Source organism: Astatotilapia calliptera, chromosome 11 (assembly GCF_964374335.1).
Source record: "Astatotilapia calliptera chromosome 11, fAstCal68.1, whole genome shotgun sequence".
Taxonomy (NCBI): domain Eukaryota; kingdom Metazoa; phylum Chordata; class Actinopteri; order Cichliformes; family Cichlidae; genus Astatotilapia; species Astatotilapia calliptera.
In genome coordinates, this window is record NC_137432.1 from 10,214,241 (window position 1) to 10,238,010 (window position 23,770).

A 23,770-nucleotide genomic window follows, 5' to 3' on the forward strand; every position below is an offset into this window, starting at 1 on the left:
AGTACGATCAATGTCAGCTGTTACTTAAACTGAAACTGGCACTGGGGGAAATACAAAGACTCTGAAAATACTTAGAAAAATTAACCACAAATGATTTTTTTTTCTTAAAGTGAAAACCATTACAGCTTTTAAAGGTTCCTTAAAGAAGACTAGAAACAGAGAAAGACGTGGACTCAGGAGTTCCCCAACTTTGTAGTCCATTTCTTTAATTTCACACACCTTAAACAAACCTCCTATTGCACATAACATTACAGTACTCAGATCTATATTTTATCCCTCCTTGTCTACAATAACCCTAAATTTAAAAACATATTCATTAAAAAAATAATTTCTCCTCATTCATAACATAATATACTCTTCTGTGTTAAAAATCATTATGTAAAAGCATCTCTTTGATACGAAGGAGTATTAGGGCCACATTAAGAAAAACATGTATAGATCATTTTGAGAATAAAGTTAAAATTTCGAGTCGAAAAACTTTTTCATGGAAAAAAAAAGTCATAATGTGAATATTACAGTTGTTTCAAGACAAACTGCCATGGTTGCTCTACCCTCTGCTTCAGATTCAGTTTTAGTAACAATAAAGGAAACAGCACACAAACACAGTGTGGTTGATAAGTATAAAGATGGTGCAGAAAGCTGCATGTGGTCAGATGGAAAAAACACAAACTCGGAGGAGTGCATTTGTGCAAAATGAAATAGCTGTTAAGCTTTTATCGATGGTTATACTGTCGTGCAAAAAAGAGGATGTATGTTGTATCACAAGACGGCTGATCAGTTTGTGTCACTAACTAATCTACACAAGGCATTTTGTAGATGGTATAGCAAAGGTGGCAGTTTGTCTTGAAACAAAAAGAAAGAAATCATTTTGAACAGAATGTCAGTTTTTCATCTGAATGGACTTTGGATCAAGTCTTTTTTAGAAATATAATTTAACAAGAGTTTTGCTTTATGTAAAGATGTACAGTTCACAGCAGGTCGTGCTATCTGGGCAGCATTTCCTGCAGGTCTGCCACGACATAAGCAACCACGGCCCACAATGCCGAGCAGAGGTCCATGTCTCGAGGGTCCTGGACGCTCATGGTGTCGCCTTCACTGTGGTGGAACCAAAAGTAACGGCTGTCTGCCACGTGGAGGCTGGCACCTGGATGACACAGGGACAGAATGATGCACAAAGAGCGTCACAAAACATGCTGGAAAATCTGAAACTTCAGCTCTGGAAACAGTTCTGGACTCAGAGTTTCGCAGCTGTAAAGAAGCATCGTCATTGTGTCTGGTTTATTCCTTTAGAATATTTCTCTTTATGACTGGTCACAGCTGTAATTTGTAATTTGTGTCCTTGTAATTTGAAACTAACGAAAACCACCAAAGGAAAATAATCTGCTCTGAGCCTCAGTTTACATTCTAATTTTATATCGACTTCTTGTCTAAGCTATTAAAAATGCTTTGCTTATGTTTATGTATTAGAAAATGTTGTATTTACTGTGTACTCAAGGCTTTAATTTAGTTTGTGACCTAGAAATCATATTAAACCTATATTTAGTAAGTGACATTCAGTTAACAAAGGATTTTCTGAGCTAATAGCTGAAAACTGGGCATGTTTCGACATGTTTTACAAGCGTTTACAAAAGAAGATGTGGCAGGCCTAAAAAGAAAAAAGAAAAAACTATCAGCAGATGTAGAAGCCTCATCAGAAATAGTCTCAGTGGAAGAATGGCTGTCAAGAAGCCATTTCTAAGGAAGAGAAACAGGGAGAAAAGGCTGACGTATGCTAAATTACACAAGTACTGTGATATTTAGTTTACACAAGAACTGGATGAGAACAGAGGAACAGGCTCTGATGGAGTGATGAATTCAAATTTTAAAGTTTTGTTCAAATCATCATCAATTTGAGGTCAGCAGAGACATACAACAGTGAGTGTTTACAGCAAAACACGGTGGAGTCTCTCATGGTTTGGGACTGAATTTCAGCCAGTGGTGTTGGAGATCTTATCATAATTGATGGAATTATGAATGTAGAAAAGTGCAATCACTATGCAATACCATTGGCCTCCCCAGACCTCAACAATATTGAAGCAGCGTGGGATCATCTTGACAGAGATGATGGGAGAACTGACAAAAAGGCAGTCAACATCCAAAGAAGAGCTTTGAATGTTCTTTAAGAACCATGGAGAACTATTCCTGAAGACTTCTGAAGAGTTCGGGTTGTCAAACCAAATATATATTTAAACTTGTTAGAATTTTGCAAACTCTGTTTTTGCCTTATATAGTATATTTCCGTGTATGTTTGTGCTTGCCTCATCAAATCACTGCATTAATTTCCCATTTTCCAAGCAAAATATAAAGAAATGAGGGGTAAGTTAGTAGTGTACATTAGTATTGTTAATGTTGTATTGTATATGAGTCTGTATGTAATGCGAGAGTTACTTTATCAGCTAAAAACACACGTATAGGTTTAACAGATTTGTTGTAACAAAAAGTTCTGTTATGGTGACTATTTGCTGTTCTTCTTTTCTTTTATAGGGTGTAGTAATTGTTATTCTGCTTTTTATACACTTGTATTCATTGAAGGAACCGCAGACTACTATTTTCTAAAACCATTTAAAGGCCAAGATGACCCTGCTTGTACTTGAGTTATTCTTTATAATGTTAAAGTCTTAAAATCTCCACCCATTCCCTAAATAAATCTTTTAGCTTCCATCCAGATTATTAAAAAAAATTCCCACTGCTAGTAATGCTGACCAGTCACTCACAGACACGTGAGTTCCCTTTAGAACAGTGTGGTCCCACATTTATCCAAAATTAGCAGAAAGTTCTGCTTAAACATCACTTCAAGGTTAAAATGTAGGATATAATGGAAAAAATATAATCCTGTGTCACATTGGTGACCTGTCCAGGGTGCACCCTGCCTCTCCCCCTATGGTAGCTGGGATAGGCTCCAGCCATTTCTGCGATTCTGATAAGGATAACAGGACAATAATTGATTGATGAATAGAAAAATATACATTTATATGGGAAAGTTTAGGAATGCTAAGCAAACTGTAACATACCTGAAACTCGATGAATACAAAGTGTGAAATGCATACAAACTGAAATAAGATGTGAAAGGTCAGAGAATGTAACACATATCCTAATAAACAACTCAACTGTTTTGTTTTTTTAATGTATTGATTTTTTTAATCAATTTCATCAAACTATAATAAACTGCAGTAAACAGAACCTGCACTATATAATACGGTACTGTAGATGGCAGTGTAAAAAACAGAAATCTGCCCAGAAACAAACAGAAGAACCCAGGAGCAGTTTGGTTTTGGTTAGCGGTGTCAGTCACGTCGAGGAGGTGTTATTTTCTTCAATGCAAACGTAAACTCCCATTGTATACACTGCCACAGGAAGACGAAGTGAAGGAGCAGTGGTTAAATTCATTTTCACTACTATTCCTCAGCAGTACAACCCCAACCGCGTATAGTGCTCATTCATTTTACCGAGAGCTGCTTCCTGAAGCGGTTCAATGCTGGATTTTCGCAGTGGTTAGTCCTGAAAGACGAGTCAGTTCCCACTTTGCTGGGAAAATCTGGAGAGTCATGAGTGAGTGTGCTCTGTTATATTTTTACTGCTGTTACAGTGCAGAGCTGCTTGTGTAGCAGCAGTAGAGCACTGTAAAATAACATAAACCTACAAATAAGCCCATTTAAAAATGTGTATTGCTTTAATTTAACCATCCGCTCAATCTACCAAATTGAAAGAAGAACCCAATATAAGGCAATAATCCTGCAGGCATTTCCTACTAACACTTATTATAATGTTCACCCAACTCTGATGCTTGATGATGGTTGATGGTTTCAACATTGAATAACTGGAGTCGATATGCAGTGCAGATATCCATCGGTCACTTCTTCCCAATCAAAAAGAACATCTCATTTAACCCTAACACGTGATAAATGACTCATGGCCCTCAAAAAACAGCAGGTGAACGGAAACACTGACGTCTATTTTGAAGATATAAAGCACTGGTTTTTTGTGTGTGTTCCAAATACATGGACCGGTTTCCATTGCTTCTAGTGCTTTCTTTATTTGCTACTTTAGGATCGACTGTGACCATCCTTTGCTAAATGGTAAATGGCCTGTATTTGTATAGCGCTTTACACATTCAGTCATCCACACACATATTCACACACTGGAGATGGCAAGCTACATTGCAGCCACAGCCATCCTGGGGTGCACTGACAGAAGCGAGGCTGCCGGACAACTGACCACCACCAGTAGCCAGCGGGTGAAGTGTCTTGCCCAAGGGCACAACGACTGAGCCACGATTGCCTGGAGAGGAGAAAATGCTGTCCTACATACTGAACTTAGAGGAGAGAATCAAAGCATCGATCCTATCACACTATGATCAATCAGATATCAATACCAGCGTTGGTATCAATACTGTTTGGATTGAACCACTCTCCTCTACAGACCATTCACGACAACAACCGACATAATAAACAAAGTGATGCAGATCATGTAAATGTTCATTCATTCATTCATAAATGTATTTTCCATTTCATTCCATGACCTGCTGATATATTTGGTTTTTAAACAACAGCCTGTTGAACGCAGAGCTGAACTCTGAACATCCCACTGCTGTAATAAAACCTACTTGTTCAGTTGTTGCCTTGCATGAAAAACAGATGTATATAAGCTCTCTAAATATTATGAGATATATTAACTGATCAAAGTGTGTTTAGGGTTCTCTATAATTAGTTTGCGTTTGCAATTGCTGTTAGGATTATCATAAATCAATGTATACTTCAGGTGAGCTGGGATAAGTGATGGATGGATATGTGTGTTTCTCTTTGAAAACAGTGAGGCGGTTCAGATAAATGAGAGGACGCTGAAATCAATATTCTTTTGATATAAGAAATAACTCTTTCATAGAAATTGCTGAGCATTAGGACTCAGGTGCAGAGCAAGACTCCTGCATATTTACAAACTGAAAATGTGTAAAAGTGTGCATCGCTTCTTATTTTTAATAGCGTATTGCAGCATTCACGCATTAATTTAACACACTAAGGACTAATTAGCTGCCGTTTTAGAAAATCCAACAGTTTTTTTAATGTCTAACGTACAGGCGTTAGTATTTCCAACCTTAATGTTCCCTTTTCTTTAAAATTCCAACCTTTGTACTGAAGAGATTTTTCACAGGCTGTTCTCATTTATATGGCCTCCATAAAACAGCAGGGTTTACACATGGCAAAGTAAGGTGTGTATTTTTTGAGTCCATCTTCTGATCATTGTAGTTACAACACAGCAGATATCTGGCATTACAATGTTAGGAGACTAGTGTATGTTCGAATTCTCAGCACACCGCTCTTCTCTTTTTAAAACTCCTTATCAGTTCTCCTACCCACCCTTTTGCCCTTGATTAAGTACAATGACGTTTTCCTTGAGGAGAAGAGGCAAAGGAGATAGGAGGTACTTTTGGAAAGCACCCTTTGACTAAGAAGCAGTTACTGGGGAAATCTATAGATATCTGCTCTCACAGTGTATTTTCAAAATGCCAGATCAGATAAGCCTGGTTCCATCCAGCCTCTAAAAATACGTGCAAATCCTAAACTTTTAATGAAACACTTTTGTTAAAACCTTTGAATTTAAGCTGAAAACCTGCACTTCAGCCACATCTCAGTGATTTGATTTAAACTCCTCTGTGGTGTCATCATTCAAGGACATGGCCCCGAATGTTTCTAGTAATGCTCAAACTATCTATTAAGTTGTCCAGCTGTAGCTCAGGAGGTAGCATGAGTCATCTAGTAGTTGGAAGGTTGGTAGTTCAATGTGTGTATGATTGAGTGAATGAAGCTTTCAGTAAAAAGTGAATTGAATGTAGAGTTAAGAGTTTATAAGCACCAATTCATTTACAGTTTATTTGTAAAAAACCTGGCAGGTGATTGGCTAACTTAACACTAAATGGAGAAAAGTTTTGGGCCACACAATCACTTAATCTCTGCATTCAAGTATTTTCAGTCCCATTGCCGCAGGTGTTTATAAAATCAAGCACCTAGCCATGCAGCCTGCCTTTGCAGACATTTGTGAGTGAATGGGTTTGCTTTAAAGAACTCATTGTATTTGAGTGTGGTGCTCTGACAGGATGACACTGCTGCAACTTCTCATGAATGAATGTATGAAATGTATTACCTCCTACCTACTCCATGCTGTTAGTAATATTGTTGCAAAGTGCAAGTGTTTAGGATCAATAACTGCAGAGTTGCAAACTCCCTCTGGCTTTAGCATCAGCACAAAAAGTGTACACTGGGCACTTCATGTTATGGTTTTCCATGTCTGAACATGTTGTGTACATTTACGTGGCCCAGTACTAACTAACCACATGATATGCAATAGGAGAACAGAAAGAGGAAAGATTAACTAACGTCTGAGGCACTTTGAAAGCAAGCAAACAGCCAGTGCAGCAAGTTTTGAAGTTATAATGTTGGCACTGAACCTTACCATCTTTGGAAGTAAAATTTGCACATAAAATGCACACTAAAAAGATTTGAAGATTGAAGTAGGTAGTAGATAAGAAAATTCTTAACAGAATTAGGTTTAAAACTATGTGAAGATCACGATCTACAGATGATTTTGCCATCTGCAGAAAAAGCAAGAGGAGGAAATGTATAAAAACTTAAAAAAAAAACAACCCTGCTGGTATCTGAAGTGTGATGACAACTCTCACGTTATTTAAGAACTGAAATGTCTGCAAGGTGAAGCCTGACAGAGACAAATTACTATGAAATAAAAAAAGTCTTTTAACATTAGATTACAATTTTTTTGTCTATACTTGTGCGCATTATTTCATGGCACTTAATTTCAGCTTTATTCACTAGCAGCGGAGTGCTGGTATCAACATCTCTGCTAATTTATGTTACGATTCAGTAAACCTAGAAAACTGCTGAAAGCAAGTCCTGTCACAGCCACTTTCTGTGCTTCTGGGCAGTTATTTGGGCAGCTGAAGTGCTGATTAAATGAATAGGAAGATGGTGGAAAATTTAATTTTAGTGGTCACTGGGACATAAAACTGCATGTGCAGACTTCACAGGTCAAGCTTGAACTGCTTAAAATTTATTGCAATTTGGGCACAAAATAATCATTTAAGAGTCACATTCCTTACAAAGGTTATACTTCAAAAAAACATGCAACATTGCATTCCCTCAGAGAGCCAGCATGATCCATGTCTGTGGCTCTCCCAGCAGAGCACTGAACAAACTCCATGCTAATATCACAATGTGGTCAGCAGATAGCTAAACATGTTTGATTTTGCAAATCTTTTTATGCCGAAAGCCCAGTTAGACACTTTGCTGTTAGGCCACTACACTATGAGATAGATAAATAACTGCATAGTTGAAATGAATGAAAAGCATTTCAACTATGTATTCAGCCAGTAAAATGACTGGCTTATATGTGTTGCACATTGGCTGCTGTAAAGCAAATGATTGCTTTAGAAAACCATTTTTCATATAATGAAATTCTCACATGGATTCAAGTAATTGCTATGACACTTAAATTATTACTTGAGTGTCATAGCTCTGCTTTGTAATTGCTCATACTGTTATTGCTTTTTAAAGCTACTTAATGCCACAACTCGAGGTTTGACTAGTTTCAGTTCTTTATTTAGATAGATGGCTCTTGTCGGGCAGGCCCTGTTCCTAAGTCATAAAGCCACAGCAGACATTAACGGATGAGCTTAATCTCATTAAAATTAAATGCTAGAATTTTCTTTTGTTAAATAAATATTAAAAATTTGGGGCCATGAATCTTTTTTGCTTAAAAAAGAAGTTTAAGTGAAGAGCTAATACTGCCTGTGTCATTGTTTAGGGCAGTAATAGAGGCCTTTGTGGCATGCTGATCTCTGTCTGTAGCTTCCCAGACTGCTGCCCCAGAAAGAAGATCAGTCAGCACACAGCTGTCAATGAAAACCCGGCAGATTTCCCTCCGCAGTACAGGTCTGTGGCCCTTCAGATGATCAAGTCATGCAAAAAAAAAATCCTTTTTTGCTTCCACTATAATGCATATATGTGGAGGATCCTGTCAGGGTTACTTGTTCCTTGTATTTGCACTTAAGCTACACAGGCACAAGTTCCCAGCACAGATTGTTGGTGTTTGCACCGTCACCTTTCCCTTGGACAGCCCCATGGTGTTCCTACAACCAACATTAGTAAAGCGATCATCTAAGAGTCCTCGACTCAGCCTCGAGGAGGACCCTTAAAAATGCACCTTCGTCGAAGGCGGTTTGTAAAGAAGAAGAAGATTTAGCGTGATTGAGGACGGCATTTTCATAGAGGGGAGTTAATGAATAACACACCAACACTATGTACTACAAAATCAATTCTCAAGTGAAAGGCAAGAAATTGGCCCTCACTTATGAATAATGTGCACAGAAATGATCTTTTCTGTGGTTAACTCTAGCATTCAGCTGCTGCGTCAAGATGTTAACAGTTGACACTTATAATGGTTTTCTACTACAAAAAGCAGTGTATGTTTTCATATCCTACAATCACCAGAAAAGAGAAAGTATTCTTAAAGCACAGAGTGTCGTGAAGCAGGGCGTGAGCCACTCACAAACCGTTAACAATGTAAAACTCCAATTAACTGTAATTGAGGCAGCTAAATCTCTGTCTCTTCAATACATCAAAGAAGGGGTGTTTCTGCACCACATGTTTAATGAGGTTTTAAGTCGTCTTTCACACATTATTCTATGGTGTCTTTGTGACTGCAATGTTTCACTTCTACAAAACGCCTCATTTTAACGTTTACAAAACCACTAAGAGAAACTAACCAATGCCTAGTCAAAGGAGCTTGCAAAGAAAAGCGTCTGGACTTCTTTAAGTTGCTTGAAGACGTTTCACCTCTCATCCGAGAAGCTTCTTCAGTTCTAACCAATGCCTACTCTCAAAATCCTGAAAAACTGAGGTAGACTACAGCTTGGTGGAGATTGTTGTATTTACTGCTTGGCACAGTTAGTTTGAAGTACTTGGTTTCCCACTTGTAAAAAATGGTACCGTGCAGGTCTTCATGAAAACTGATTTAGCTGTTGGCTGCTCAGCTGTCAGGAGCCTTTGTCAGCATATGACAGCTCCTGTTATATAGGTTGCAATATGATGTGTAGAGGTGCTTATATTTCTTTTTTATGGAAATTATAAAAACACATACTGTTTTAATAAAAGTCAATTCTTCTCCACTTGTAAGTTTTTTTGTATTTGTGGGTATGTGTGTTACTTTTTTCCTTCTCACTTGATTTTTTAGCTGCAAAATCCTACATCGAATCCTATAAATGAATCTCAGAGTCTCTAAAGTTAACGTGACCTTACTTGTGCTCAGGTTATTCCTCTTACTTACAGCAGTCCCCTGTCTGCAAATAGGAGAACTTCAAATCTAGAGGACTCTAAGTAACCCCACTACTATTAATATTGACTAATGACATCTGATTCCCAGTATGAAAACTCTAAAGGTCAAACACCAAAAATGTTTGCACTATCCTCTCTATCATCTCCCCTGAGATTGTCACTGTTGCTCAAGTAAATGGACTACAAGGAAAAGATGAAAACTTGTGGAGGACAAAGAGCGCATGATGTGTCAGCCTCAGATAACAAACTCACTGCTGTGAACAAAAACAAGAACCAATTCTCCAGCATCGGTGGGATAGTGCCAAGAAATTAGAATGCAAGTGGTGACATCCAGCATGAAAGAAATCATTTTTGAGATACGAGGTAGTGGAACATGATTAAATTAGATGGTTAAAGTTTACACCAGGGATGTCAAACATAAGACCTGGGTTCCAGAACTTGTCCGCCAAAAACTGGCCCACTGGACTGCTTTGGAAAATGTGAAGGAAGGGATCAATTTTAGACTTTTAACTGTTTTACAGCTTTTCTAATGGATAAAGACTTTCCCATTGCCATTCATACTACACGAAAGTAAGAAACAGAACAATTAAATAACAGTAAGTTCCTGTTTTTCATTATCGGCTCTCAAAAGTTCACAAAAAAGGAACTTATTCTCCTTTATCGACCAAGATTTATACAGGCCTAATGACTTATTTTTGAAGTTTGGCTTTAAAATAAAAAAAAAAGTAATTCTCATCTTTCGGTAACCATTTGAATAGGTGCAGTACCTTATGCCACCGTAATAAACCAAATCTCCTTGTAAAGCTCGTCTTCTCCCCTTTCTGTAACTGTTTAAACTTTGTCTCTAGCATAAACATTAACATGGTAAATAAAGGGTTAACAATTTTTTTTTATCATAATTACAAGAAAGTGTGTGCAATGAGCTTAAGGAACTTTTTTTGTAATTATGCATTTAAAAGTTTCGTGCTAACAGATTTTTATCATTTCGTACAGCAGCATTTCTTTGTCATATAGACAAAATTGAGAGGTTAAGAGGCTGCAATCAGACTCCTTTTTCTTATATTAAAATATATGAGGGATTCAAAGTGTAGTTAAACTTCTTTACACTGACAGAATGGGTAGTTTCTCTTAAGGTCAAAGTCGACTATACCATGTAAAATGTGGCATCCATGGTCTTCAGATTTCCATTTAGTATTTTGTTTTCTTTTCACGCAATATATAAATTTTTTTTATTTAAATGTAATTCAGAGTATTTTGTGGTTTGCGATGTCTTATAAAACTGTAAATAATGACTACAAGGCAATAAAAAATATTACTACTATTAGTGGTAAAACTGTTTCTAAACTACAAATTCAGTTGTGAAAAGACTGATAAATTGCTTGTGCCCAAAATGTATTTATACTGTTAATATATGAGTCAGTGTCTTTCTATATGTTACAATCCATCTTCAACAAACAGTAACACATGTGTAGAAGAAAAGAGCAGAAAATAGTTCGACAAATTTCTAAAGTAACAAGAAGACAGAAACGGACTTCGATATTAGGTAAAACCTTTTCAAGGGTTCATTGTTTTTTCATAACATGCAACACAGAATAGCCAATTCAAAAATGTAAGTAAACCAGCTTGAGATGATTTGAGTTTTTAGGCATGTGTGTTATCCTACTGGAAGATGGGTACACTATAGTCATGAAGGGATGAACATGGTCAGCAACAATACTCAGGTAGGCTGTGGTATTTAGACGATGCTCAGTTGGTACTAGGTGGCCCAAAGTCTGCCAAGAAAATATCTCCCAGACCATTACACCAGCAGCAGCTTGAACTGTTGACACAAGGCAGATTGGATCCATGCTTTCATGTTTACCCCAAATTTTGATCTTAATATCGTAGCAAAAATCAAGAATCAACAATGAAAGTTTCTAATTTTGGTGAACCTGTGTGAACTGGAACCTGTGTGCTTATTGTACGGTGTGGTCTTTTGCTGCTGAGGCCCATCTGCTTCAAGCTTCAATGTGCTGTGAGTTCAGAGATCAGAGCCATCAGATCAGCAGTTTCTGAAATAGCCTGTCTACCATCCACAACCATGCCCCAATTGAAGTCACCTTCTTTCCTCATTCTAATGCTCAGTTTGTACTTCAGCAGGTTGTCTTGATCATGTCTACGTGCCTAAATGCACTCCCATGCGACTGGCTGATTAGATTTTTGTACTCGCAGTTAGAGATTTAAACTGAGATACAGTTGAAAAGGAAGTAGAAGAGGTCTGTATGTTTTTTTAAAAATATAACACTAAACAATTTCATACAATTGATTTGATTAATCTATATTTATTACACTTTATTTCAACTCTATACTGTATTAGCAGTAACAGGACTGTTACAACTTTAACTTTAATATCCATAATTTAGACGTCTTGAAGTGTTGCTTCATAGCTTTAAGTCATTCTAGTTACAATACACAACTGGCTTTAAGGAAGTGGAGCCAGATTGTATTAACTAGAATCTGTTCATAGACCATCGGTGAGGATGTGATTCTTTGTGCTCAGCACTTTCCACCGAAGAGAGATCATTAAAATTCCCACCACTAAAAGTAGGATGTGTTACTTCCTTTTTAACTTTGTGCTCATTAGTGATGTGGCTTTCCCCAGCCTATCCCAGCTGTCATGGGGTTAACACTCAGAGACAGACAGCTATTCATGCTGGCATTTACAACTATGACCAATTTTGAACAATCAATTAAAAAAACACGCATGCTAGGTTAATTGGAAGGAAGATGGAGAGAACCCATGGAGGCATAGAGAGAAAATGCAAACTCCAATGTCCCTACTGTCCCCTTTAAAATAAACCTTTAGTTATACCATTTAGTTGCAGACAGGCATATTGATTAGACTGACCTGGAACTCCTGCCTGCATCCATGGTGAGATGTCTGTCCCTTCACCGTGGGCCTCGAGTTTGGTTGTATTAATGGGAGCCAAAAGTTTGACCACTTCTTCCATCACCTGTCGAGATGGAAAAAGACACAGGAAATTATCTTTATATAACTATTATGACAATATTATGATTGTAATTTCTAGATTTGAGCACTACTGGAACATTCAGTGACAACGTACAGATGCTTTGGTTCCACATTAACATGATAGATGCTGTGGTTCCTACTACCGGTACTTCCTTTTTACATGTAAATATATGGAACCTTTACAGACTTTAATGAAAAAACAAGTACATTTACTGGACAAGATGCTATTTTCATGTCAGTTTGCAAAATCTGTTTGCGGCAGAATTCACAATCTAATACCACTATTTTTTTTAAATAGTTGGGTTTTAATATCACCTTTTGTGCTGCATCACTGCCTGTAAATTGCAGGCCAATGGGGGTGAACGTCCCCAAGTCGGACTCCATGACAAGGTCAAAGTTGGACATGTTTACCTGTGTGCAGAGAGGACGCAAAAAGGGGGAACATGTCATGATCAGAGATAAAAGGTGAAAGAAAGCAAACCGAACCAAAGTACTCGCAAACAAAGCGTTAGCTTCATAGCATAATTGCCTAAGTCATTTGACTAAGTCAATGACTTAGGCACTTATGCTATGAAGCTAACGAAAGCATACACACTCAGCCAGCCACTATAAGTACCTTGAGCAGCTGCCTTAACTAATTTAGGCAATTTAAAACGTAATTATACATCAAATGTAAGAACTGGACCAGTCCCACGGGCAGTTATGGTACACTGGTGTTTCTGGTTTTTAAAACGCAGTATATTACAGGTCAGGGTCTGGTGTGCAGCAAGAACTCCAAAGAAGGAAATTGTAAGACTCCAGATTCTTATTTAGATCCTTTGCACAGGAAAAACATGGGAGCTAGCCAAGTCCCTTCAGTGTGGTGGAAGTGCCTTTTTAAACTGCCTTTTCACAGTTGTGACCCTTCCTGCTTTTTGGGCAGCTGGAATAACATTGGCTCAGTGCTTGTTTTCTACTGATTGGCACGGTAACAGCAGACAGTACCTTGTGTAGATTAAAGTATTGCTGTGCTCCGACTCCGCCCTGCTCCTCGGCTGTCCACAGCACTGTTCGCAAAGTTCTCCTTGGACGCAGACCTACAAAGAGATGAAGACACATACACAGTATAGAAAGAGGAGGATAACGGCTCCAAATATTAATAATGACATTTTTCTTTTCTTTTTTTTTTTGTTGAATAAAAGGTCTTTGTAGTCTTTGTTTGATGACCCAGTCCTTGTCCAAGGCTCATTCAAGTAAATTGTCCACAAAAATTCTGTACTTTATATGCAGGTCTGCCTCCTGTTGTAGTTGTGTGTATTTTGTTCCTCTGCAAACACTGGGGTGAAATTACTGTTTACAGTCAGAGGATTTGTTTTTCATTTTGTCCCTGTGTTTAGAACTGGAAACTTTAGCTCCACTTAATGATCTTTTTTTTTAAATTGGTCTCAGTATCGCCACTGCTGGTTATTCTGCTTTCTGTGTCGGCACATACTGATTGTTTCCTCTCTTTTTAATGAACACATTCACTTATTCTAATAGAATTATTAGATTTCATAGTAATTTTGTGACTCAAATAAATAAAAATAAACAGAGGATGCTCTGCTAATCCAGCGTAAAATGTTTTAGATTAATAACATGAATAGGTACGTTTGCCATCTCCTTTTTCTGATTAACATTTAAGCAAAACTAATAAACTTGAGCTTTTATTGCATTCTACAATATGCACATGTTATCATTGCTGAAGTTTATCTGTGATTTACTTTAAGTATTTCTCTGTATATTACCAAGGTCTTTGATGAGTGACAGGGCCTCCCAGGAAATCATGGCTCCGCCTCCGTCATCCATGGCACCCTGGCCCACATCCCAGCTGTCCAAATGTCCGCTCAGTAAGACAACCTAGAGAGATTGTACAGATAAAGAGAAAATGTGTAAACAAGAAACAGAGGAGCAAATCTGAGGAAACAGATAGGCAGACAGTGCTGCCCATATCCTGTTGACTTTTTATTAATGTCGACACAAATAGTTAAAAGTCCAGTTAATTTGATTCTTTTTTTAACAATAAAAAGGTTTGTATCAGCAGGAAAAGTGAGATTCGTTTAAAAAAAAAAAAAAAAAAAAAAGATGAGAGCACACGGGTCAGTGTATCTGTACTCACAGGAATTTCCAAGATTCCTGTCAGTGGGATGTAGATGAGCCGTTGTTCAAGGTTGCAAAACATTTTCTGACCTGATCTAGCCCTGTCCGTGCAATGACCCAGAGTCTGCACATTCCCGTAAAAACCAATGTGTTTTTTTTTCACAGTGTTTGCTTTCTTATGTAACTGAAATGGTAATATATGCCAATGTGTTGGTTAGTCGCCCATTTGATTCCAGACTGAGATGTCTAAACTATAACATTGGAATGTGATTATTTCCAGATACAGATGTTTCTCACAGAATGCTTTGCAGTAATTAATTTTTTTTCTCCGAAGTAAGTTTAAACTGGGGAGTCTAAATTATAGTATCTACTTAGCAAAGGAAAAGTGTAAGGAGTTTACCTTTATTAATACTGGTAACATCACTATTTGTGAATGATGCATAAATAGTGAGAAGTTCCACCCTCTTTTAATTCATACGTTTTCATGTAGAAAAGATTCAGACTAGATGAAACAGCAGTGTGTGAAAAATTAAGTTCACCTTTACTGCTTCCAAGAGTTTAAGTAGCAGCCAGCTGCTGCTAATCAAATGCACTTGATTAATTTCTCATCAGCAAGTGTGAGCACAGGTATAAAACAATGTTACAAAGTAAAGATATCAGCAATGTCTGAGAGAAGAAACCACTGCTGTCTATCAATCTGGGAAGGGCTATGAGGCCATTTCCCAGAAACAGTGTACAGTGAGAAATACTATGCATATTTATCCCAGCAAATTCATCCCAAGGTCAGACCATGCAGTGCTCAAAATAAGAAGAAGATTAAACAAGTATGACTAGTTTTTGGAAGAGGTTCCAGGAGGGGTTAAATTCCTCCATATGTGAAAGACTGATAAAGTCATACATGAAATATTTAATTCAATTCAATTCAATTTTATTTATACAGCGCCAATCCACAACAACAGTCACCTCGAGGCACTTTATATTGCTAGGTAACAATAACACACAGAGAAAAACCCAACAATAAAAATGACCTCTTGTGAGCAGGCACTTTGGCAACAGTGGGAAGGAAAAACTCCCTTTTAACAGGAAGTAAGCAGGCAAGTAAGCAGAACCAGGCTCAGGGCCGGCCATCTGCAGCGACCAGTTGGGGAGAGAAGGAAGACAGGATAAAAGACATGCTGTGGAAGAGAGCCAGAGATTAATAGCAGTGCAATCAATGCAGAGAGGTCTATTCACACATAGTGAGTGAGAAAGGTGATTGAAGAAGTAGTACTGGGAATCCCCCAGCTGCCTACACCTATTGCAGCATAACTAAGGGAGCATTCAGGGTCACCTGATCCAGCCAACTATATGCTATATGCTTTAGCAAAAAGGAAAGTTTTAAGCCTGATCTTAAAAGTAGACATAGTGTCTTTTTCCCGAATCCAAATTGTAAGCTGGTTCCACAGAAGAGGGGCCTGAAAGCTCAAGGCTCTGCCTCCCATTCTACGTTTAAATACTCTAGGAACAACAAGTCCAGAGTCCCCCAGTCCAAGAGAGAAGAGCTCTAATGGGGTGATATGGTGATACTATAAGGTCATTGGGACTGGTTATTCAAGACAAGGATTTTGAATTCAATTCTGGATTTAACAGGAGGCCAGATATATTTACTGTTTCACACAAACTCCTCATTTATGGGAGCACTGTCATCCTAGAAGGGGATCACTCCCATCAAGTGACTCACTACAGCAGTGATGCTCCCATCCAAGGAGGCAAGTGGGCCCATTCCATTACAGCATAATATTCCCACGCTGTAGTTCTCAAGTATTTGCAAATACATTACATTAGTAAAGAGGCCAGTCCAGCAGCGAGCCTGGTTTCACATTAACAGAATCATATACAGCCAGTTCATCCCAGGTTACAAACTGCATGAGGGATTTTGCAGTCAAGTCGTCTCTGCATTTAAACCATTCTTATAAACACACAGATTTGGGTCACCAATAGCACTGAAACATCAGGACATTTGTATATAAAATGAAACCTCAAAATGTGGATTTATTTTTCTATTGTACTGTAATTTTTACATTGGTTACACTCAGAAAAATAATCCTGCTCCTGTTAACTTGATATTATATTTATATACACTCAGCCACTTGGTTAGTTTTGCTATGACTCTGTTTAAAGCCTGATTGTACATTGTGGCCATAGCAGAGACCGCATAATGTGCTTTGGTTAAAAGTGTAAATTATAAGAGACCACAAATGTATTTTTTTTAATGATTCATTGTGGTGTATGTAATATCCAAGCATGTTTTCCCCAACAAAGAGAGGCTAACATTTACAGTCAGTTCAGAAATCATTCATACCACATTTAATATTTGAAAGCTTAAAACTTTTTTAAAACTTCAAACTAAAAAGAAGGAAGAAGAAAGATGTAGAAGTTGGAGTGGGTGGAAAAATTCTGTGACAAACTTAACTGTGGGAATGACTCTTTCAGCCCCAAATGTACATCTTCTAATGAACACACACACACAAACGCACATACACAATACGTCAGCCACGATAACTGCTACTGCAAGAGCACAAAGTCACAGGGCCAGAGATGATGTCAGCCATGTCATGTGTTTCATTTCCCTTTCTATAATAAAGCTCCAAATGCTGGTTCCTATATCAGAATAGTAAAAGCTTACATCAGCGCTCTGGTTCAAGAGTCCTGACGGATTTTATCTTGGACTTTGCATTTAGGATGTGAACTTTTCAAACTGTTAAAGGGGGGGGAGGCTTGCATTTGTGAGGGAGTCAAAGTTTACACAGATATAGTTCATATATCCCACATTAGTGGGAAATTTTCAAGAACAAACATTGTATACCATCATATACCTTCATCTGCCAATAAAGCAAATACCACATTTAATATGGCACACACACTTCCTTAACAACAACAGTAACATCCGCATACCAGGCAACCTCTACAAATATACAGTATACACCAGGGTTATCAGATGCCACTATGGAAATTTCACACAGAGCGTGATAAACTGAGATGCAAAATTCAGTGTAGTCAAATTGAACAAGACACCCCCCCATTTCCCTGCATGTTTGTTCCACACACCTTTCATCACTTGTCTTTGCAAATAACTGCTACTATAATTTACATACCCGCTCAGCTATTTAGGACATGTTGGTTTAACCCATCATGAGCTGCCTTGTGTGAATGTACAAACTCCAAACAGTTACTTCCAGTACGCCAAGATAAATCTGTCCCTTTCGTTTTAACTGCAAACTGTTATGTTCTCTGACCTTTTGGCCTCTTGGTGAAAGAGAGCTGCTCTCTCCCTATCCAGTTCCAGGTCTCCCACACAGCATTTTGCTCATTTAAGTAACTGCCTATACGGCTCCAGCAGCCAGCGCTCCTCACTGTTTGGCCACTGGGCTCTAAGATGTGTGGTTGCTGGAGCTGTGCTGTTCAGTGTAACCTAAAGTGATCTTTGGAGTTGAACTGTGGCAAGCCTGTGGGACCTGTCATGCTCTGTTGCTCTGCGTTTAAGGAAACCAATCTGTATGTTAGTGGAAGTTTGGTAAGGGTTTGCTGTCATTTTATGTACACAACTGTTCTCCTGTTTTGTGGCCAGCCAGAGCACTTGGGCATTGTATTTTTGTTTCAACACATAGCTCAGTGTTTCTTCTCATTCTAGTAAGAATGGGGGATTTTACTTGCTTTGGCCCTAGAACCCCTGGTGTCTATTTGCTTTCCTTTTTCTACTTAATTTAATATTGTAAGATAGTTGTAAATAAATTCTTTGTTTCCTATTCAGTAATCTTTCTTGGAGATGTATGGTTATGTTACAACTCAGCTTCTAGGTGAGGCGTTGTAACACAAACTCAAATATATTTACATACATCATGTACATGGCGCTGAGCATGCCTCTAAGCCCATTTAGCACTAAAGCCCAGAAACCTTGGGTAGTATTTCCAGGGGACTCTAAAAATATCTCCTCTAAAAACTGTATTTGCATACACTGAGGTTTCTGCAGGAGCACATAATCTATTCATCAGGTTCTACCTGTTAGATGTGTCATAAATACAAAGCACCTGCAGTGAACTGAAAAGGTATACTCTGCAGTTCAGTAGGTAGTAATTTAGTCCGCTCATAGGCTTAGAGTTAAAGCAGGCCATAGTTTGTCATCTCGTTCTGTTCTTGACAGTCTGATATTGAAAAGGTTTGCTACTTAAAACTGTGAGTTTGCGTTCCCTTTGTGAAGTAACAACCTTACATATAATCCATACTGGAATAATATGATATTTATATCGCAACCGATATGCTTCATGTAAACTGAGTAGTTGCAGTTTGCAGTTTTATGCATTATATTACCTTAAAAAATACTGTGAGTAGTAAAAAGCTTGGTTACATTTAGCTGAGTTGAACTGATCAACTATAAATTTTATTTTTTTATGGTCAAAATGTTATAATTGGCTTACGAGGCAAATGAGAAGAGAAAAGAAAATAATCACTTATACTTACCAGAATATCTCTGGTAAGAATACCTCAAGGTGCTTTGTATTGTAAGATAAAGACCCCACAATATTACAAAAACAACCCCCTATGAGCAAGCACTTGTTACAGTGGGAAGGAAAAACTCCCTTTTAACAGGAAGAAACCTTTGGCACAACCAGTGGTGGATATCTGCTGTGACGGGTTGGGGGTGGTTACTGTATTGTTTAAATAATGCAGTGTTCTCATGAAAGCCTATTTTATACTGGTTCCTGGAAAGATTAAATCACATAAGCAAACACAAAATACAGGCAGAGTTAAGGGCTGTCGGAATATCTTCAGTCAGCAAAAACAGCCCACACTATTATTTCCTTCTCCACCGAGCTAAGATAAAAGTGGAAATAACTAAGAAGGAGATTTAAAAATGGATTATTGGGACATCTGATTTCCTTGTGGTTTATGTGTAACATCCGACAAAACGGATTTACTGTAATATCAAAGTGGAAACTAGACAAATAATAGATGAGATAAATTTGTCAAACATGCATATCTATGTTATGAGTGAGTGAAAGCTACCTGCTCAGGGTGTTGCCAGCCTTTTATCTCAGCCACCGTGTTGAAAGAGTCAGCATCAGGAAGGGTCTTGGCTCCCATGGTGAGTTTAACCACAATTTTCTGACCTCTTTGTGCCATACGCCACATCAGCTCAGTATCCTCCACAGTGATGCAGGCTGTGGGGATGCGCTTCACTCCATCTTGGTAGTCCTGCCAGCCTGTGTGGGGACTACACAGGTAGTGATAAAGACAGAGATGTATGTAATATACCAGTGATAAAGTGACACTACAACATTTCTAGACAGTCAGATAGCTGGACACTTGGAGAAGATAGATATACCTGTTAATAGAGAATGGAGTGACTGATCGAATGAGTGTAGCCACAGCTCCTACTTTGGCTGCCTCAGAGGCACCATAAGCACGGTATGCCACTGTCTCTCCATAGCTAACATATGGCTGGTTAAAAACCACAATCCTTCCTGCGGCCTCACTGGCTCGACGCTTCAGTTCCTCAAAAGACTGAACTACCAACACCTCTGCCTCAATACCTACAGGAATAACAATCAATCAGTGAGCAGTAAAGGAGAAACAGATGAAATGAAAGCTGTTTTATACGACTATGGTCTTTACCTTCAGGGGGTGTTCCTACGCTGCTACCCAATCCCAGTATAGCCAGAGTCTTGGCTCGAGGAGCAGTCATCTCTGCACTCTCCTTCCCCCGTACCCAGTGTGGGATTTTTACTGGCTCTAGATAAGACAATTAAACTATGTTTATATTCACCAGAAATCAGCTAGAGTTCCCGTACGTTCTGAAACACATGTTGGATAAAAACTGTAAAACTTACCCAGGTGTACATCCAACCCATCCTGCACCATGGCATTGTACATGTATTTAATAGCCATCTCCAAGTTGTTTGAGCCACTGACGCGGTTTCCTATAGTGTCAGTAAAGTCTGCGAGCCGTCTGTAAGAGCGGTTCTGGGCAGCACCGAACACAGCCAGGTCAATGATCTGTTTGGCCACATCAGCATAGCCTGCTACCTCAGCTGCAACCCCAGCTGGGATCATGCAGAGACACACAACAAGAACATATCAAAACACTGTAAAGGCTTGCAAAGACTGTTCCCGTTCCACCAGTTAGTTCAGGTACACTGTTGTCATTGTAACTCAGTACATAAATCCCAACATTAAACTGATCAAAGGATCCAAAGTAACTGGAAAAAAATGCATGGGTACAGAAGGCATTTATTAGCATTAATTATAAACTGGTTGTTTTAATAAAGGCCTTACTCTCTCAGAGTTTGGGTTACCTCTCTTTGCAGTATCATTGGATAAGACTCTGACAGCAGATCCTGAATTTATAGTTTGTGCAGAGTGGGGATGACCATCACAGAAAGAGGATAGGTTGAGAAACACATTGAGGGAGAGGAGGATACATAGTGTCCCCTTCCAAGTCATCTGTGAAAAGAAAATATCAGTGTGTTGTTGTCAGTTGATGTTAAATTGCTACTAAATCCTCCTTAAACCGCACACACACTGCAAGTATCCTCTCATCTTAGTACGAACTAAAAAGCAAACATGCATCACCCCTGCTAACACAGTTAATCTAGCAGATATGATTCAAACAGGCAATTCACAAAGACACTTACTTTGCACTACAGCAGGTATTTTCTATTTTTGATATGCGAGTGTGTATATGTAAATGTACAGGCATGTGTTTGCATATGTATATGCAGTTGTGGTATAAAAAGCAGGCATAAATTAATCGTAGTTTTGGGCTTTTAATTATTTTTTTCAACTGTGCTTTTTTCATAGTGCAATGATTGCACAAGAATTTGGTTGAATTTATTTTGGATTTTCTCTAATCCACACAGGGGCAAAAACAAATATACAGGCTCTACAGTGTACTTTAACTTGACCGGGCCAAGGCCTATTAACTTCTCATTAATTATCATGATTGACTTCAAATTTTGCTTTCTCTTTGCAACAATAGAACCACTGAACTACCAGCATGACTGTGAAGTAAGGTTTTACATTGCCATGGACCGAGAGGGTACCAACTAAGAAAAATGCTCCAAAATCAACATCTTCAAGCTCAACTTAGATTTGCAGTTGCCCACATGGACAAGCCAAATTCCTTCTGGAGAAAAGTTTTATGGTCTGACGAGACAAAGATTGAGCTGTTTGGCAACAATGACCTAAGAACACTTTACTAGCTGTGAAGCACGATGGTTGTAGCGTCATACTCTGGGCTGTTTGCTGCCAGTGATACTGGTTAACTGTGCAAATTGGATACAATAATGGAGGACTACCTCCAAATTCTTTAACTTCACCTCAAATCAACAGCTAGACAATTGAAACTTTTGAAACAATTGCATGTTTCAACAGGACAATGATCCCAAACACATATCAAAACTGGTTTTGAAATGAATAAATTATGCTAACATTAAGCTTCTGGAATGGCCTCTCAAATCCTCTGAAAATGTTTAGACTATTCTTAAAAGCCAAGTACAATACAATACAAGGAAACCAACCAATTTAAATTAAATCTACAAATTCTGTCAACAAGAATTTCCAAATAACCAAGCCAGAAGCTTGTTCGTGATTACCAAAACGACTACCATCCGGTCAAGGTGTGACTTGCTAAGGGACATTTAACTAAACCTGTATGTATACTTTTTAGCCCATGTGGATTAGAGAAAATCAAAAATAATTTAATACTTGTGCACCCATTTCTTGTTTTTTTAACCAATTACCATGACATTCATCCCAAGATGATGTATATGTGTAAATACCTCTTTTTGGTATGTTACTGGGTTTATAAAACCAAATATATGCGGCAAATTTTAAACAAGGAATTATGATAGGAAAGGACATAAACAGGAAGTAAAGCGATAATTACAAAACAGTGGAGAAAGGGTGGTATTAAATAAGTTTATGCTTATTCCTACTCCTTTTTTTCAATATGTTAAGCCATGTATTTTTGTATGCTTTTTGCATATATTTTTTAGATATTCGAAATTAAGCCTTAAGCAAGAAAAGCTATTATTTTACAGTACTACACTATACGTGAATGGCGTTTTATTGGAAACGTTACGCTATCCCCAGTTATAGTTTTACTTTCACTTTAGGACATTACAATTATACTTTATTTCTTAGTAAATGTAGCTGGACACCACAATTGTTAAATTATCATATTAACACAGACGGCTTCATTCTCATTTTAAAAAACAAACACGATATATAAAAAAACTGCAACACAGACGAATAGAGAAGGACAGAAACGTTACAGCGGTTTAAACATTTCACAGTAACAATGAGCGCAAAAAGCGCTTCTCCATAACAGCACAAACCCTTCGAGTCAATTCAAAGTCTTTGGTTTTGTTGACGTTGCAGGACTTCGTCCAATTTTAAGGATATGCCAAATACACAAATACCGCAACGTAAACAGTTCCGTACTCGTGATTACAACCTGCATAGCGCACTTCCGGTTTGTCTTATTTCAAAATAAGAGCGTCATGCTTACCATAACAATAGTTTTGTTATACAGGTATTAAAATATGGTTACACACACACAAACACACACAAACACACAAACAATAAACCACACCCAGCCCCCCACTCTCCCGTTTTCCCCTCACAAAACTAAAATAATTCAATGAAACCGATTAGTATGCAACAACTGGAAATTAATAGTTACAATAGTTCATACAAAACGATTTTTGTTAAAATTACCCCTCATAAGTAGTATAGTCTATTCACATTATGGACATTGTTACTATTATACTCACCAAGCTTTCAAATATGTAAAATATGTCGGACATACAAAGATTAAGGAACTCATCACAGACTCTCATGGCCAGCTCTTCCACATAGAACACTTATAATCAGTGTTTCGGTTCACAATTGACCTGCTGTTCAGCTGTGCATAAATGATACCTTTCATGAGTAACTAACACACAACAATAAATATTATGTTCCAGCATAAATCAGTGTTTAAGTACCCAAACCTGCAATTGCACATTATTCCAAAACTGACATTTCAAAAAAGATGCTCTATTTGTCTGTGAAGCTTTTGAGAAAGCTTTGTCTACCTTTCTTTAACATGTGTTACAGGCTGTTTTGGGTTCACATCTGACCTGCTGTTCAACAATTTGAAGAAGAAATTGAAAGTTTACACACAGAAAAATACCACTACTGAATGAAACAACACAGCTGTATAGAAGAAGTGTATCAATCTCAC

The 23,770-nt window shown here is 38.0% G+C and overlaps 1 protein-coding gene across 1 annotated transcript; it reads right to left on the reverse strand.

Moving 5' to 3' along the window:
• Nucleotides 1-180: 180 nt before the first annotated feature.
• LOC113032331 (carboxypeptidase Q) lies at nt 181-23,016 on the reverse strand. Its single transcript, XM_026185202.2, has 11 exons — nt 22,881-23,016; nt 20,838-20,985; nt 20,373-20,585; nt 20,158-20,274; nt 19,868-20,075; nt 19,549-19,756; nt 14,154-14,265; nt 13,375-13,466; nt 12,706-12,801; nt 12,268-12,373; nt 181-1,144 (listed from the first exon to the last, which is right to left on the reverse strand). Exons 2-11 carry the CDS (start codon nt 20,983-20,985, stop codon nt 984-986), a joined length of 1,461 nt encoding a protein of 486 aa, XP_026040987.1. The 5' UTR covers nt 22,881-23,016; the 3' UTR covers nt 181-983.
• Between the last annotated feature and the right edge of the window lie 754 nt (nt 23,017-23,770).